This window comes from Delphinapterus leucas, chromosome 10, assembly GCF_059928025.1.
Source record: "Delphinapterus leucas isolate spDelLeu-1000000601 "Yukka" chromosome 10, BTC_Dleu_Yukka2, whole genome shotgun sequence".
NCBI classification, from domain to species: Eukaryota; Metazoa; Chordata; class Mammalia; order Artiodactyla; family Monodontidae; genus Delphinapterus; species Delphinapterus leucas.
The window spans coordinates 102934650-102951510 of record NC_143138.1 but is presented as its reverse complement, the minus strand read 5'-3'; the positions used below and the strand labels follow the sequence as shown (position 1 = coordinate 102951510).

Sequence of the window (16861 nt, the reverse complement as noted above, 5' to 3'; positions counted from 1 at the left end):
CCCCATGCAGGGGTCTTGGCCTCTGCAACCCCTCGTGTTTGGCAGGCACTGGCTGGTTTTAAGCTAAAAGATTCGGGCAACTTCCAAGTGTTAAGAGTGAACAGAGACTCAATAAAGAGTGCCCCATCAAGTCTTTTTGTTTCCAGAGAGGCAGTTTTGTCCACAAAAACCCCAGTGCCCCACATTGTGACAAAACCATTCCCTAGGACTATGCCAGGAGAAAACAGTGAGATCCCGAGTTCCTCCCACCAGCAGCATTTTCTGAAATGTAAACAGTTTATCAAACACTTTATTCAGAAAAAAATACAATGTTTTAAGAACTTAATTCTAAAGCACTGAAAGAGCCCGAAGGCTAAACAGAAAACAGCCTCTGCTAAGCAGTACCAGGTCACGCTGGGAACTGCCAGCAGGGTCAGACTCTGAGGGAAGGTCCCTAGGCTACCAGGAGAGAGCTGTGGGCACAAGGCCCCCCCGCCCCCCACCATGAGTTGATGGTGGTACCTCTCCCTTTTCCCAGGCTGCCCACCCACCCCACTGGGGGTTCCCCGGTCACAGTCAGGGCACCCCTCCCCCAAGAAGCCACAACTGTTAACACCGTGCTACCTCCTCCAAGGAACACCCCCCCCCCCCAACCTGTCATCACCATGGTATTCAGTGCAGCAGGCCTTGGCCTTGGCCTCTGTAAGTCCTGTGCTACTGGGTGTGAGGCTGCTTGGCCACAGGCTCCTCCTCCTTCTCCCGCTTCAGCCATCGCTCCAGGAGGTCAGCGCCTCTCCTGCGGGAGAACGGGCTCTTCTGACTGGACCACTGGGGCACATCTGACTCTGCCTTTTGGGGTGCTTTGGTGTCTTCCTTTTTGGGTGACTTTGTGGCCAGCCATTGCAACATCTTCTGGCTGCTGCCACTTGCCTTGAGCTCCTAGGAGAAAGAAGGAAAAGCTCAAACCACCAGCTCAAGCTTGTGGAAACAGGCCAATTCCAAGGGAAGAAAGACGGGAAGAGGCATTAGGTATTGACCTAGGCTTGGAAAATGTCACCAAGGGCCAGATAGGGCCCCTAATCAGGAGTGGGACGAGAGGAGCAGAGTGCGTTCCAAGGGCTGCAAGGAGTAGGGAGCAGCTCTCAGAGGAGGCTTCCCAGAGGTGTGTGGGACCAGCCAGAGAAGAGAGCTGCTGGGCACTCCAAACACGAGCAGACAATGAAGCAGTGTCAGGGAAAAGTGTGTGCTTCAGCAGGACCAGGCAGTGTGGTGTGGGGAGGAGAGCCGCAGGGCGGGAGTCAGCCGGGGGCCGGAGCGCAGCTCTCTCCCGCGGCACCGCCCTCCACACAGCCCCCCACCAGCCCCGCTCCCTCCGCTTCCTCTACACCTTCGCCAACCCCAGACTGAAGCTTCTGAGTTCACAAGATGCCACCTCTCCAGAATGTGAATTCTTTTTTTTTTTTTTTGAATTCTTCTGGAGGAAAGACCATGGCAGAAATGGGGCAGTGTCTAGTGCAAAACGAATACATACAATGACATTTTTAGAGACGGGTAATGAAAAAAAGTGTCAGGGGTGCAGGAGTTTGACAGAACTGAGAGAAAAAAGATGACACTGACAGTGAGTATGAAAACTTAATAAACTTAGAAAAGTGGGGAAGGGGGCAGCTGTTCTAGCCGTCACTGTCCTCCACACTCCTCAGGCACCCTAAGACGCCTACTTTAGAACACTCAGATCCATGTCTTACTCCAGGTCCCTCTATGCCACCTACAAACAGTTGCTACTCCTAAACCTTCACCCCGGGTATCGGCAGGGGCCAGCTTCTGCTCTGGAACTTCCTTCTCACTGAGGCCTCTTGCCTGTTCACCTTCCCTTCAAAATACATCATCTGGATCCCTGCCAATTCTAAGAAGTTAAAGTTCACGGCAGGAATGTTCTCAGATCCCCCTGAAGGAGAGCGACGATTGGAATTCCTCCATCTTGTAGCTGGGAAAAGAGGTGCAGAAAACAGACATAAATCACACATCTGGTTGGCGAGAGATACAGTTATGGTTGAGGGCTCCTTTGTCCTTCTCACAATCACCCTCTAGATTAGGAATCCTCAAACTTGGGTTATTATCAGACCCACCAAGGCAGCTTCTTAAAGATACAGAAGCCCAAGCCCAGCCCTGAATACTGAAGCAGTAGGTCCAGACAGAGGCTGGCATTTACATTTTGAAACAGGTCTCCTGAGGACTCCCGGGTCACAGCCAGCTTTGAGAGTCACTGCTCTGGTCTACCTTGCCGTGCATGAGGAAGGTGAATTTGGGGTGGTTTGTATTCAATCTCTGGTTGTGAAAGGTCATGGCATAAAATTAACAGGTCACACTGACAGAAGACAGAAAGCTCAGAAAGAACTATCGTAGTCATAGGCCCTACCTTTTTGACCAGCGAGTCAACAGGAAGCAGACACTCAGGAGTGTTGTTTCGGGAGTTGTTCACCACGGAAGAGACTGGATGGAAGGTGATGTTCTCTGTGGGGTGAATTAACTTCAGAGCTTCTTGAGCTGAGACCTCCCCAAAGTCCAGCCACTTAGAGACTGCCTCCTCTCCATCTAATATGGCAGGCATCCTAGCCCGCGAGGTGAAGACAGTGGTTGGGAGCCGCGGGTGGGGGGTGGGGGGGCGGGGAGAAAGGCCCGGTCAGCTGAAGCGCAAACTGCCCCAAGCAGCAGCTCACCCTCTCTCCGCGCCTCACGTGCCAGTTGCTGCCCGGTGTCCCCCCCCACCCCCCCACCCACAGGGCACAAAACTCAACACCAGGAGACCCAGCCTAACAGAGTCAGATGGCAAAGACAGTGCCCCGTGCTATGAGTGGATCCACTCCAGTGTACACGCTAGCAAACTGGTGACCTTTACGACACTCCAGCCTAGACTTAAAGGGAAAATAAACCCTGGAAAACTTGTCTCTCAACAATACTCTCCAGCCTTATCACCCATGGAAAATTTATCTAAGAAAGAGCTATTTATATAATTGTGAACAAAAGGAAACTATGGCTCAGAAAAGCAAAGAGCCTGCCTCAGATGACTCCTGGTACCCAGCAGATGTTAGGAAAAGATCCCTTGTTTAGCCCCCAATTTTAGGCCAATGCAAAGAATGTACACACTTCATTGGTGGGTGGTACAGATAGGAGATAAATGCGTTAACATCTATTTTAATAATTATTATTACTTCAACAAGTCAAACATTTTATTTTATTTTAATTTAATTTATTTTTTTGGCCGCACTGCATGGCTTTATGGGATTCTTAGTTCCCCGACCAGAGATCGAATCCAGGCCCTCAGCAGTGGAAGCACGGAGTCCTAACCACTGGATCGCCAGGGAATTCCTCTAAACATGTACTTTTAAAAAGTATTTTAAGGGACTTCCCTGGTGGTGCAGTGGTTGGGACTCCAAGCTCCCAATGCAGGGGGCCCAGGTTCCATCCCTGATCAGGGAACTAGATCTCACACACGTGCCGCAACTGAGAGTTTGCATGCCACAACTAAGAAGCCCACATGCTACAACTAAGGAGCCCGCCTGCCACAACTAAGACCTGGGGCAACCAAATAAATTTAAATAAATCAATAAATATTAAAAAAAAGGGTATTTTAAGATCTTTTAAATTCAGATGCATTTTATGATGAATGGCATCTCTACACTATCACAGTTTAATTGGCAGCACTTTATTTTTCTTAACAATGTATAAAATAGTGGTACAAAATCTTAGATCAGATGAAATAGGAATTTAAGGTGAATTAGCAAAAACTAGAACTATTATATCCCATGAAAAAAGCATCATTTCAGACAGAACGCTTAGGACAAGAGGGCTAAAACAGGTAATCCAGTATGTGCAGCACTGCATTCTTTTCAGCAAAAAATCATAAAATTACTTCTGAGGACACTCAGATCTGGCAAAAACTGTGAAAATGTTACACTAGTCAGTTCTGCTAACGTTTTTTACTTTATTAAATATCTTTTAAAATATTTATTTATTTGGCTGCGTTGTGTCTTAGTTGCAGCACACAGGATCTTTGTTGCCTTGTGCGGGATCTTCGCTGCAGCATGTGAACTCTTAGTTGCGGCATGCATGTGGGACCTAGTTCCCTGACCAGGTATCGAACCCAGGCCCCCTGCATCGGGAGCACAGAGTCTTAGCCACTGGACCACCAGCGAGGTCCCATAACGCTTGTTTTTAAAATGAAAATCTGTTCCAATGTGATTGATCTATTATTTTTTTAGAACATAATGCAAATTTTGCCTTTGCTTATATACGGTTTTGTCTGTGAGAAACACAAAGTGAACACAGAAAACTGCACCCTGCTGAACTGAGCCTTGTAAGAGTACACAAAATGCACACATCTCAAACACTGACGGCTACCTTGGCTCACTGCATATTATCCTCTGAAGTGCTCTGCTCTTACTTTGCATTTGTAAACTTTTCTCTATATTAAAAAAACTATTCGTTCAACATCTGAAACACGTCTAAGCTTCCTGGCTCAAACACGCTAAGCAGTGCATGCAAACAGAAAACTTGTAAATCTTGACGAGAAGCTTGAAATAATAATAAAGCGTCTTGAAAGCAAGAAGAGAACATGTGACATCTCCTGAGCAACAGACATAAAGGATCCACAACAGTAACAGGGCTGGGAAAAAAGGAACATCCACGGCTGGAACAATTGCAAAAAGTGTTATAAAGTCAATACCAGCCAGGTCTGAAGGAATAGAAGCAATGGCAAGATTTAGTACATGGACTGAAAGCCGAACAGTTAAAAAACTGGAAGCTTTCTCACAAAGAGAATGCCCTCTCTATACACAAAGACCACAAAAACACCACAGAGGTGGCTCCTCTTAGCGCCAGTAATGGCTGTTTTGGTGGCCTCAAACACTGCTGCAATTTCCAGAGCTCTCAGCTGTTGGGAGAAGACATGAGCACAGATGAAGATGTTGCTAAGCAATTTCCACTAGTGATACTGAGGTTAATTGGAGGAGGCCATACATTGCACCAAAATGTTCAGTTTTGATTAAATACGTATCTATTATAAAGGCACGCCTCGAAGGAACAACGTTTCAAAGGCAGAAGAACATGCCCCAGGATTTAAGACTGCACAGCAACACAAGCTGCAACTCTTCCGACGCTCACTTCCACAAGTCAGTTTCAGGTCTTTCTAAGGTAAAATGCCATATTTATTGTAATATCTATGTACTTCTTAACCACTGAATGCATGGAACGATAGTACTGTTTTTACTAGATTCCTATTTTCTTTTTGTTTGGCTGTGTCACTGACGAAATGTTTCAGTGTAGTCCCCTCAGTCCCGCGCTCCCCGTAAGTCCTGTGGTTCTCATAGTGCAATTCTGCATACCGTGGTGACTGTTAGGAACGCACGTCACGTTACAGCCAAACTGACTGTATTTTGTGAAGCAACTGTCTCAGTTTCCTACTCTCTAAATCTGTGCGTACAGAAGCTGCCTATCTAAAAGCAAAGAGGACAAACCCTGCCCTGAATCCTTTTGGACCCAGGCATGAGAAGTGTGACTTGCCGGTGGTGGATGTCATTCAAGCCTTTGCAGGAATCCACTGTGATGATGGTATAAGAATACAGGCAGTCTCCTCCCTCCGGGGGCTCCCAGCAGTCAAAGAGCCCGGCCATTGTCAGCGGCCTCCAGTTGTCCCAGACTTTCTCCCAGTCCTCAGGGCCATCTGCAGCACCCATGCTCTCTGACTGGAAGCAAAATCCATGGTAGATTAGATACTCAGCAGCCACCCTCTCCCCTGCAGGTTGGGTACTATTACAGACTTGAGAGCACGGCAATCATTTTAGAAGTAATTCAGCCCATGCCTTTAGCATGGGTCCTCTTGATCCACTGTCGCGGAAGGAAAGAGGCTTGGTGGCAGATACTCACTGAAGCAATAGATTTATGGCTCCTTAATGCTTTCACAACACAGTTTAACACCTTCAGTGGATATTCCAGCCTTCCATGATCTGGATCATGATTCCGGCCTTCAATTACAATGTTAATTTGAATTAAGCCCAGCTATTTCTAAATGATGATGCTCTCATGCAATTTCATGCCCCTGTATCTCGCAGAAGCAACTTTCCTCTGCCCCAAAGGTCTTTCCTTCCCTTTTTCATCATGCCAACTCCTACTTGCCGTTTAAGATTCAGTTCAAGGCCTAGAATACAGAAAGCTGGAAAGTGTCACCTCCACCCTAACAAAAAAAAGGGTAGAGGGCTCCCCTGGTGGCGCAGTGGTTGAGAGTCCACCTGCCGACGCAGGGGACATGGGTTCATGCCCCGGTCCGGGAGAATCCCACATGCCGCGGAGCGGCTGGGCCCGTGAGCCATGGCCACTGAGCCTGCGCGTCCGGAGCCTGTGCTCCGCAACGGGAGAGGCCACAACAGTGAGAGGCCCGCGTACCGCAAAAAAAAAAAAAAAAAAAAAGAAAAGGTAGAGAATCTAAATAACCATAACTTAAACTCATCAGAGAACTGAGGTCACAGGGCAACCAATTAGCCTGAACTTTATGGAAAGACAGGGTCATCCAAGAGAAGATGAGACACCAGTACTGGCTTCCCAGTGGTAACAGAAGGAAAACAAGGCCTCCTTCATACAGCAGGTAAGAATTCAGATAAAATTATCAACAAATTGCTCAATGCAGAGTGTGGGCTAGCCTGAGGGCACAGAACCCCTGGAGGCTGCAGACATCAGGGAAGTTTGCCTCAGCTTGCAGACCACCCTCCGCAGGTGCCCACGAGAGAGACTGGGGGCAGGAGACTGGAGAAAGCTTCTTTGCCAATGCGTGCTAGACGCGGGGAGCTCTTTTGCCTCAGGGATGGTGAGAAGCCTTACCTGGTCACTTCTCCTCTAAGGAACAAAAAGCTTAAGGGGCCAGGGTAAAAGTGATAAATCCTATCGCTCCTAAGATACAGGTAAAGACCTCCTGAGGCTGGAAAAGGGCAAAAGAAAAAACCCTCTATGCCCCTGGAGAAGCAGGATCACTGAGAAAGCCTGAGCCTGAGAGCCGGGGACACAGTTCTGCTTCAGCCTGAGACTGAACCAAGGCCACAGAGAGCTCTCTCCACCTCCCTGCACACCAGATGACAAGCAACAGCAGTCTACTTCTGGGGGAGGGGCAAGAGCATGGAGAGATCCTCTCAAAGGCACAGGCTCAAAGGGAAGTAACAAGAGCTGCAGGGAGCAGGACTATTGAGAAAAACCCTCTGGAAAACCAACCCTTACCCTGAACACAAGGTGACAGCAGAGAAATATTTAAAGCCTGTGATGCACAACAAAACCAAACCCAGTTCAGCTCCGGACAAGATCAACTCAACCTCAGACATTAACGGCCTAATAAAAGAATAAACGGGGACTTCCCTGCTGGCGCAGTTTAACAATCCGCCTGCCATTGCAGGCAACATGGGTTCGATCCCTGGTCTGGGAAGATCCTACATACAGCAGACCAACTAAGCCCGTGCACCACAACTACTGAGCCACAACTACTGAGCCCGCGTGCCACAACCACTGAAGCCCACGTGCCTAGAGCCCGTGCTCCGCAACGAGAAGCCACCGCGATGAGAAGCCCACGCACTGCAAGGAAGAGTAGCCCCCGCTCGCCACAACTAGAGAAAGCCCGCGCGCAGCAACAAAGACTCAATACAGCCAAAAAAAAAAAAAAAAAGAATAAACATATCCATTTCCAGACATAAATATCATTTATCTCAGTCTCTGTCCTATCTACTATGTCTGGCAATCAATAAAAAAATTATAAGACATACAAAAAGCCAAAAATGAACTGCCAAGATATATACAAATCAACAGGACCAGACTCAAGAGATTACATTTCCCAAATGCTGAACTATCAGACAGGAATTTAAGTGTAATAACTATATATATATATTAGCTATATATATTACATATATATATATAATAGCTCTTATAGAAAAGGTAGACAACATGCATGAATAGGCAGATAAGCAATTTCAGTGAAATAAGAAAGAAGAGTGAACTTAAAAACAAGTCAATAATCACTCAAACTGAAACACAAAGAAAAAAGAATGAAATATACAGAAGAGAACATCCAAAAACTATGGGACGATATCAAACTAACACATATATAATTAGAATGTCAGAAAGAGAAGAGAAAATGGGGCAGAAGAAATAGCTGAATAGATAATGGCTGAGAATTTTCAAAAAAACAGGAAAGACATCAAACCAAAAATCCAAGAAGCTCAGAGAACATACCAAACACACAAAGACATAGACACAGATACACACTGCTGATGATACCTTTTCTGTTTTGATTTGGGGGAAGTAGATGAAGTAGGGCTGCGTCTTGTTTGTTCCCTGACATCGCTGCCACTCATAGAAACCATCTGCTAAAACAACACAGCGCCTTCCCTTTCCCAGAGGCACCTGAGGGAAAACATGAGCAAGATATGGTCTTAGTGACAGAAACATGTTTCACAGACTTAAAAATCTCAGATCTGCCAATGTGTGACCTCAGAGCAGTTAATTCCTCTGTATGTCACATTTCTTATGTATAAAGTCACACTTACACAGATGCTGAAAAGATTAAATAATGTACGTAGCAGGAAACAGGCACTGTGGTAGCTAGTCTCCAAAGCTGGCCCCACAGAGAACCACGCCTACCAATATTCACATGCTATGTAGTCCCCTCCCTCAGTGATGTCAGGCTGGCTCTGTATGACCAATAGAACGCAGCAGAAGTGACGCTGTTATGATTTCAAAGGCAAGGTCACAAAGCCCTGCAGCTCCTGCCCTGCTCTCTTGGATGGTGAACTCTGGGTAAGCCAGATGCCGTGTGAGGTGCCTGACCACCTTGACACCCCCTAGCAGGCACAGGGACAGGCCTCCAGTTGTTCTACTCATCCCAGCTGAGGTGTCACACATGTGGGTTAAGAGGCCACCTGGGACATGCAGCTGTCATCTGATTAGAACTACATGAGAACCTCTGGTTGAGTAAAAACTGTCTAGTTGAGCCCAGGCAGCCCATGGTTTATTATGAGAAATAATAAACTGTTGTCTTGGCATGCTCTGTCACACAGTAATAAACAGAACAACACTCTACATTAATAACTGGGAACACACTTTGGAACTATTTCTCAGGTATATAAGGCACTAATAGTTCTGTTAGATAAAATAACGAATATGTGCCTTTTCCCTAGACCAGCTACCTACCTTAAAGGACCGTTTCTCCATCATGGTATCACTACGACAGTTGCTAGTGTTGAACTGCAGCTTGGAAGGATCAGCTTCTTTAAACCAAGATGGGACCAAGCCCCACCGCATGGGAGCAATGACACGCTCAGATGAGTCTGCGCCCTGCCACGAAAAAGGTTAAGATCCAGTGAGGAGATCATAATGAAATTTAGAAAACCTAATTCAGTACATGCATTACATTACTACTAGTCTCAAAATACAGAGGATTATTAATAGGGAAAGATTCTACTTGAAAACAATTTTAATGATGTATCATGATGTGAGTAATTTGAGTTCTCTAGCAATCATATTTATCAGAATGTATGACATTCTGCTTGGGTAGGATGGGGGATACAAAGAGGTTTAATTTCTGTAAACTTTTAATTAGTGCCTACTGCAGGAGAGACATAGTACTAGGCCCTGCACTTCACATGGCCCCAGCTCTCAAGAAGCACACGTTACAGGCAACCATCATGTAAAAAGGTACATGCTATGATTAAGGGATACATAGGGTAGTACGGGGGCACATGAAAGGTGCTTAACCTCAAAGGGCTTGCACTATAACTTGTGAGGCCGCACAGACATTAAAAATATGAAGTAATAAGATACTATAGGCTAAGGGCCATATAAGTGGTACAAGGAGTGTCAAAAAAGTTCAGTGGAGAGTGCTCTGTGAGAGATGGAATGGAGAAGTATTATCAGCTCCTTGGGAGGGGCAGAAGGGGAGGGAATAGGGTGAGGTGGATCTTGGATTGGATCCCACAAGAGGTACAGGAATCAGACAGAGAAGAGATGGGAGGAAAGACCAGGTATGAAATTAGGGGCCGTGTCAAGAATGTGCAAGTGCTTTTGTGTGGCCAAGTTATAGCAAGCCTGAGGATGCTCTTTTTAGGAAGGCCTGCTTACAGGACTGGCCCTCAGTTAGGATCTGAGAACTTGGATTGTGAGTGTTTCCACCTTCCCCTAACTGATAAGGATGGTACACTATGCCTGCTTTGTGCAAAAAATGAGGTTTATGCCGAGCACCTGCTTTCCTTCTAGGAGTCTAGCATTTTGGTACTTGCTAGGCAGAGAGTGCCTACATGACCAGCCCCCAACAAAAACCTTGGGCCTAAGTTTCTAATGGGTTTCCCTGGGCAGAAACAGTGCACAAAGTTACCACATTTTTCACTGCTAGAGAGAAAACATGCTTGGTGTGTCCCCTCACAGGAAGGAGAGACTATAAGGAAGCTTGTGCATAAATTTCTCCAGATTTCTACTTGTTTCTTTTCCCTTGCTGATTCTATTGAGTATGCTTTCACTGTAATAAACCTTAGCCACGTCATATGCTGAGTCCTTCGAACGCATCTCCAAATGTGGGGGTAGTCTTGGGGCCTCACCCTCAACACATGGCTGTTAAACTCTTTTGGGGTAACTGGCCCCTTGAGAATTTGATGAAATCTACAGATTAAAATGCACACACACACACACACACACACACACTCTATTCTCACGGTGTACTACACTGAGCTGGAAGACACCAGTGAGCACACAGTGCATTTTAGGTTCTACTAGGGTGGTACAGTAGGTCTGGTGACAGTAGTGAGAATAAAAGACATTCAAAAGATAGAAAGAAAAAAAAAAAAAAGAAATTGTGGTGTCAAATGGACAAAGAAAACAGGGATGATTAAGGTTTCAAGCCCAGAAGCCTGAAATAATGATGGTGCTATTGAACAAAAGAGAAAAGTCCGAAAAGAGGTTTGATGTGGGGAAATATCACACACTGAATTTCAGATAACAGCGGGAAGTCTGTGGCAGCTTGGAAAAACGGTCCCGAAGTCTTCGATGCTTCTCCTATCAAGAGCTGTGTGGGGGACCTATGTGCCCTTTTCTTGAATCTGGACGGGCCTGTGACCTGCTTCTATCCAACAGAATGTGGCACAAGTGACACTGCATGATTTCTAAGGCTAAGTCAGAAAAGGTTTTTCAGCTTCCTCCTTGTTTGCTGAGACACTGCCTTCACTGCCCTGAGCTGCCATATAAGAAATCCAGCTACCTTGGTGAAAAAGCCCAGGCTTTGTGGAGAGGCCACATGTAGGGGCTTTGGTCAAAAGCCCCAGTTCAGAGCCAACATCAACTGCCAGATAAGACAGTGAAGATGCCTCTAGATCAGATGTTAGTAAACTTTTCTCTAAAAGGCTAAATATTAAGTACTGTAGGCTTTACAGTCTTTGTTATAAACGCTATTATAGGGACAGAGCAGCCATAGACAATTGATAAATGGATGTTGCTCTGTCCCATAAAATTTCATTTACAAAAATGATCAGAGGGCCCTAGTTTTCTGCCTCCTGCTCTAGATGATTCTACCCCCAATACCTTCTCAGCTGAGGCCCCAGACTCCAGGGAAGAGACAAACCATACCTGCAATGCCCTGTCCTAATTCCTCACTGGTGAACATAATATAAAGGTTGTTCTGAGTTAGTTCTAGAATAAAATCCACAGACAGAGGTTTACTATGTCCAACGAGCATGTGGAATTAAAGCTTAGGAGAGAGGCAGCATGGTACAGAGAATGGGTCAGCAAACTTTTTCTGTAATGGACCAGACAGTAAATATTTTCGGCTTTCTGAGTCCACACAGTCTCTGCTGCAACTCAACTCTGCCACCGCTGGTAGTGTGAAAGCAGCCAAAGAACAAGTGAGCATGGCTGTATTCTAATAAAACTTTATTTATAAAAACAGGCAGTGAGCCAAATTTGGTCTGAGGACCATGGTTTGCCAACCTCTGGTATAAAGGAAAGAACATGGCCTTTGTAAGAAGACCCTGGTTCAAAAGTCCCTTCTCCGCTACTTATGAGGTTAGATGTGTGGCATGGAATAGGCACACTAATTGTAGTTTAATATTTTTTGAGGTTATGATGAAAAAGAAACAGCAAAATCTTCTATACAAAGGTGACTGGTAAAGCCATTAGGATAAAGTTTCTTAGAGAGCAGATCAATCACAGGATCAAACCTGGGGGTACAAAAACAAAAAGGAGAAATGAGGAAAAAGTGCAGTCCAACAAAAAGTTCCTAGAGAGATAAAAGCAGAATGAAAAAAGCTGAAAGGATGGAATTCCAAGAGGGGAATCGTCAGTAGTAGTGTCTTAGAAGGGCTTCCCTTTTTTTTTCTCTTAAATTTATTTGGCTGCACCGGGTCTTAGTTGCAGCACGTGGGATCTTTAGTTGCGGCATGCGGGATCTAGTTCCCTGACCAGGGATCGAACCCAGGACCCCTGCACTGGGATCGTGGAGTCTTAACCACTGGATCACCAAGAAAGTTCCGGGCTTCCCTTCTGTTTAAAGCTAATTCTTCCACTGTGCTCTTCACAGGATCCTGTCCCACTTCTTTCAAAATCTTGCCTGTATTAGTTAATCCCCTTGCCATACAAACAAATAAACACACACACACACACACAGAACCCTTCTTGTTATACGCGGCAGGTAGGTTGTACAAAGTTGCCATGACACTGAAGTAGGGAACACTGGACTGCAGCTCTGAGGGGAAACACTGTTAGGTTGCCAGGAACCCACAGTGAGAACATCTTCATCAACTGATCAATATACAACCTTGTCTTCTGTGTGTTTTTGTTTAACATATTTATTATTATATGTTAAACTTTATTTAACATATATTGTTGGTTCATTAATGTTGAATTCATGACCAGCAGCCACAGTAACTCAAGCCTGAACGAAGCATCTCTAACACATGTATTTTCTCTGTAGGGCATATTACGCCCTTCTTGCATTTACGAATTCTAGCCTGCACTTTACCACTATGCTTGGGGACAATTTTAAACACTAAGATCACCAACAAAAAGCATAGAAATGCAAAAAACATGGCAATAAACAGATCTCAAAAAAGACACTTGTTTATAGTATAAAAAGTGAAACAAGGAAGTAGAACTTCATCTTACTTTATCTCAGTTAGGAATACGTATTTGGGTAACTTGAATATTTCACCACTCTGTATGTCCACGAATGGCTACAAAAGCATCATGAGTATTATTTTAGGGGTTACAAAGCAGGCAAGTAGGCAAATTTACCAACAGAATCTACGAAGAATGAGGGTCAATTGTATGTATATATACATATATACATATATGTGTTTCCTTCTCCTTAAAGACAGAAGCAGCCTTTAAAACCAATAAATGAGCTCGCAGGATAACTAAGGAAAAGGTGGCCCTGGAAGAAATGGTAGGGTAGAGAATGAAGGAAGAGAAAGAATGTGTGAAAACACAGAACTTTTGTAAATCCTCTTTCCCTTCCGGAATCAAATGTGTCAAATGTGCCTTCCAAGCAGAAGGGCCCCCTGTACAAACGATAAATGAAAATAAGAGATAACATTATCTCACAGCCAACTAAACAATCTCGCATCAGAAATTTACAAGACAAAGCTCTAAATCTGAGATTCTGGACATGGGGCAATTCTGACACTGCCCGCCCCCACCATCTTCACTTCACCAAGCCCGGGGGTGAGGGCCGGCCCACTGGCATCCAGTGGGTATATCGAATGGGTATTTGGCAATGTCAGGAGACATTTTTGGTTATGATGACCTAGGGAAAACTGGCATCTACTGGGTAGAGCCAGTGACGCAGCTAAACATTCTACAACTCACAGGTCAGCTTCCCACAATTATCCCACTTAAAATGTCAATAGTGCCAAGGCTGAGAAATCATGCTCGTAAAAATTCCACTGATCACCTTTAACCTGAGTGTATTCAATGGACAATTGTAAACCAAACCCAAATACAGCGCTGCCCCATACTGGGAGCAATGAATAGAAAGCGGCTTCTAAGCCAAAATACTGAAAATATTGCTCAATATTAGTCATCTTTTCCTCTACCCTCTTGGACTTGTAACCTGAACAGCTGGTAGCACTGGGGGTAGATAAATGAAAGAGGAAGTAATTTGCAAGTCAGTGGCTTCAAATGCAAATGTTACAATCTATACACATGCGCTGACATTGATGATACGGATTAGTGATCTGAAATAGTTCTATTTTCGCTTTACAATTTACTATTTTCATTTTCAGATAAATGAAACCTCAAATATTTATCAAAATTAGGAAACCCCTAGCAATCTTTATAAAATTTATTAGAGATGTGGAGTCAAAACATTCCATCAGCAAACTGACACCACTGACAGAAGAGGAGGGCTATGCTGTGCTTAGGGGCTCCACCTTGCCCGTTCCTAGTTCCAGGAAGTATCCACTGGAGTGGGAACAGTGGACTGGACCTCGGTACCAGCTCTTCCCCCACTGACTGGGTAACCCAGGACCACTCACAATCTTTCTACACTTCTCTCTTTACATCTGTTAAAGTTTTCTTCCAGCTAACATTCATTCTATAATTTTAATGACGTGGTACAAAGAGAACCGAGGCTAAAAAATAAGAAACCTCAAACAGTTTATCCTTCTTTCTCTTCAAATTATTCCTCCCTCTGAAACATTTTATTTTTTCCTTTTCCAGTCAAGGTTCCCCATGATATTGTTTTTACTTTGATTTGCCTCTCATTACAAAAAGTTCTTTTAGTTTCAACAAGTATGCATCCACTAAAAATGGCTCAAGAATAAACTATTTCATGTAAATGGCTTCATTCAACCAAAAAGATCAAAGGCGTCTGGTATTTTTTTTTTCAAAATAATCTGATCCCCATAACGGAAAAATGAATCTTTTTTGACCACCATATTATCACAACAGTTCTGAAGAGTATTTAGCAGGGTAGTATAATCAATTGTATCAAGTGACTTAAGCATTATGGATCAGATAGAATAAAAATCCAGGATGGAAACAATCAGGATTTTAAAAAACATATCAAGGATATTTAACATATTTAAGACATGGAAAAACTACTGATTTCTGGAATGAAGCTTTTTTTTTTTTTTTTTTGCGGTACACGGGCCTCTCACTGTTGTGGCCTTTCCTGTTGTGGAGCACAGGCTCCGGACGCGCAGGCTCAGCGGCCATGGCTCACGGGCCCAGCCGCTCCGCGGCATGTGGGATCTTCCCGGACCGGGACACGGACCCGTGTCCCCTGCATCGGCAGGCGGACTCTCAACCACTGCGCCACCAGGGAAGTCCTGGAATGAAGCATTTTTATTACACTGCAGGTATGCATGCATACGGGCACATACTCCCTCCCTTTCAGGAGATAAAGCCAAGAACCAAAACATGATTATAAGTTATCGGCCACTCCAACACTACAGAAGTAGATTCCGCAAGGATAAAGAATGCAATTAAACTTCAGAACACCAAACCAAATACCTCTGTGCCTAGCTTCAGTAAAAGACAAACATAAAAAGACTGAAGACGCAATCAGAAAGAATAGAAACTTAAACGTTCAAGAAACGTCAGAGGTGTTTTTAGACTAGCTAGTCTTAATCCTGCCCTAAGCCCAGAGATTCTGACTTCGCTTATGGACTCATAAGGGGCATGGAAATCCTTTTTTTTTTTTTTTTTTTTTTAAAGATATTGAAAAGTCCCTGATGATCAGTGAGGAGTGAAAGACGCTACCTTAAAGTGTTTTCAAATGCATATGAACCGGGCAGGCACCAGGGCTGGCGCGCCTCTTGCAGAGCAGCACTCAGCTGGGGCCCCAGGAACAGTGACCCGTCCCGGAGGCCTCAGCACAGGCGCAGCGGCGGGCGCAGGGCAGGTCAGCGCTCACCTTCTCCACGTGCAGCCGGGACAGGAGCACCGGGCTGCTGGACTGCGGGCTCTTGTTGTACGACGGGCAGTACCGGTCCGGGTCCCTCCACTCTGGGAGCCGCCGCTGGCCCTGCCGGTCCCGGTAGGCGCAGGCCCGGGCGAGGACCTCCTTGGACAGGTGGCAGGACGTCCGCCCGCACATCCTCGGCGCTGCGAACACCGCGGTCCTGGACGCGAGGACGGGGTTCCAGCGCCTCACACGCGGGTCTCGGGCCTCCGCCCCCAGGGTCTCCCTCCGCGCTCCGCCCCGCCCCACCCTACCCCCACCCCAGGCCCGCGCGCCGGGCTCACAGGGCCACCTCCCGCCACGCGGCCCGGCCGGGCGAGGAAAGGAAGCTTCTCAGCCGGGGGCTCCCCCTGCCTAGCCGGCCCCGGCCTCCCCAGCTCCACCCCGCTCCCTCCGGGACCGCGGACCCTGAGGGCCGCGCCCCACCCCCACCCCCGCCGCCCGTCCGGTCTCACTTCCCCCTCAGGCCCGCCGCCCTCCCATCCCGCCTCGGCTCCGCTCACCCCCGCTCAGCCCCCGTCCGTCCCACTTCGCCTCCCCCTCAGACCCGCCTGCCCGTCCGCCTTCCCCCACCTCACCTCCACCTCAGACCCAGCGGCCGCGTCGCTCTCCGCGCGACCGCGCTCCCCGCACCAGGCCCCGCCCCCAGCAGGCCGGCCCCGCCTCCCAGCGGCCGGCGGTTCCGCCTAGCGCCGGGGCGTCTTCCCCTCCCGCATCTTGCGGAGTTGGGACTGCGAAACCTGACTCTCCTGAAGGAGCCCGAGCAGGAGCCCCTGATTGTCTCGGGGACTCGTCCTCCGTGTGGGCCGTTCCCCTGCGGGGTTAACTCCCTCCCAGGGCGAACCTCGGGAATGGGCCGGGAAGGGTCCCGAGGGTGCAGGCTGGCAGAGACCCTAGATGCGACCCGGA

The 16861-nt window shown here is 46.6% G+C and overlaps 1 protein-coding gene across 1 annotated transcript; it reads right to left on the bottom strand.

The window, feature by feature from the left end:
• Positions 1-271: 271 nt before the first annotated feature.
• HMCES (5-hydroxymethylcytosine binding, ES cell specific) lies at positions 272-16592 on the bottom strand. The gene is made up of 7 exons (XM_022562535.3): positions 16531-16592; positions 15905-16112; positions 9199-9342; positions 8287-8412; positions 5539-5720; positions 2396-2588; positions 272-918 (listed from the first exon to the last, which is right to left on the bottom strand). The coding sequence occupies exons 2-7, from the start codon at positions 16085-16087 to the stop codon at positions 694-696; spliced, it is 1053 nt and encodes a 350-aa protein (XP_022418243.1). The 5' UTR covers positions 16088-16112; positions 16531-16592; the 3' UTR covers positions 272-693.
• Positions 16593-16861: the final 269 nt, after the last annotated feature.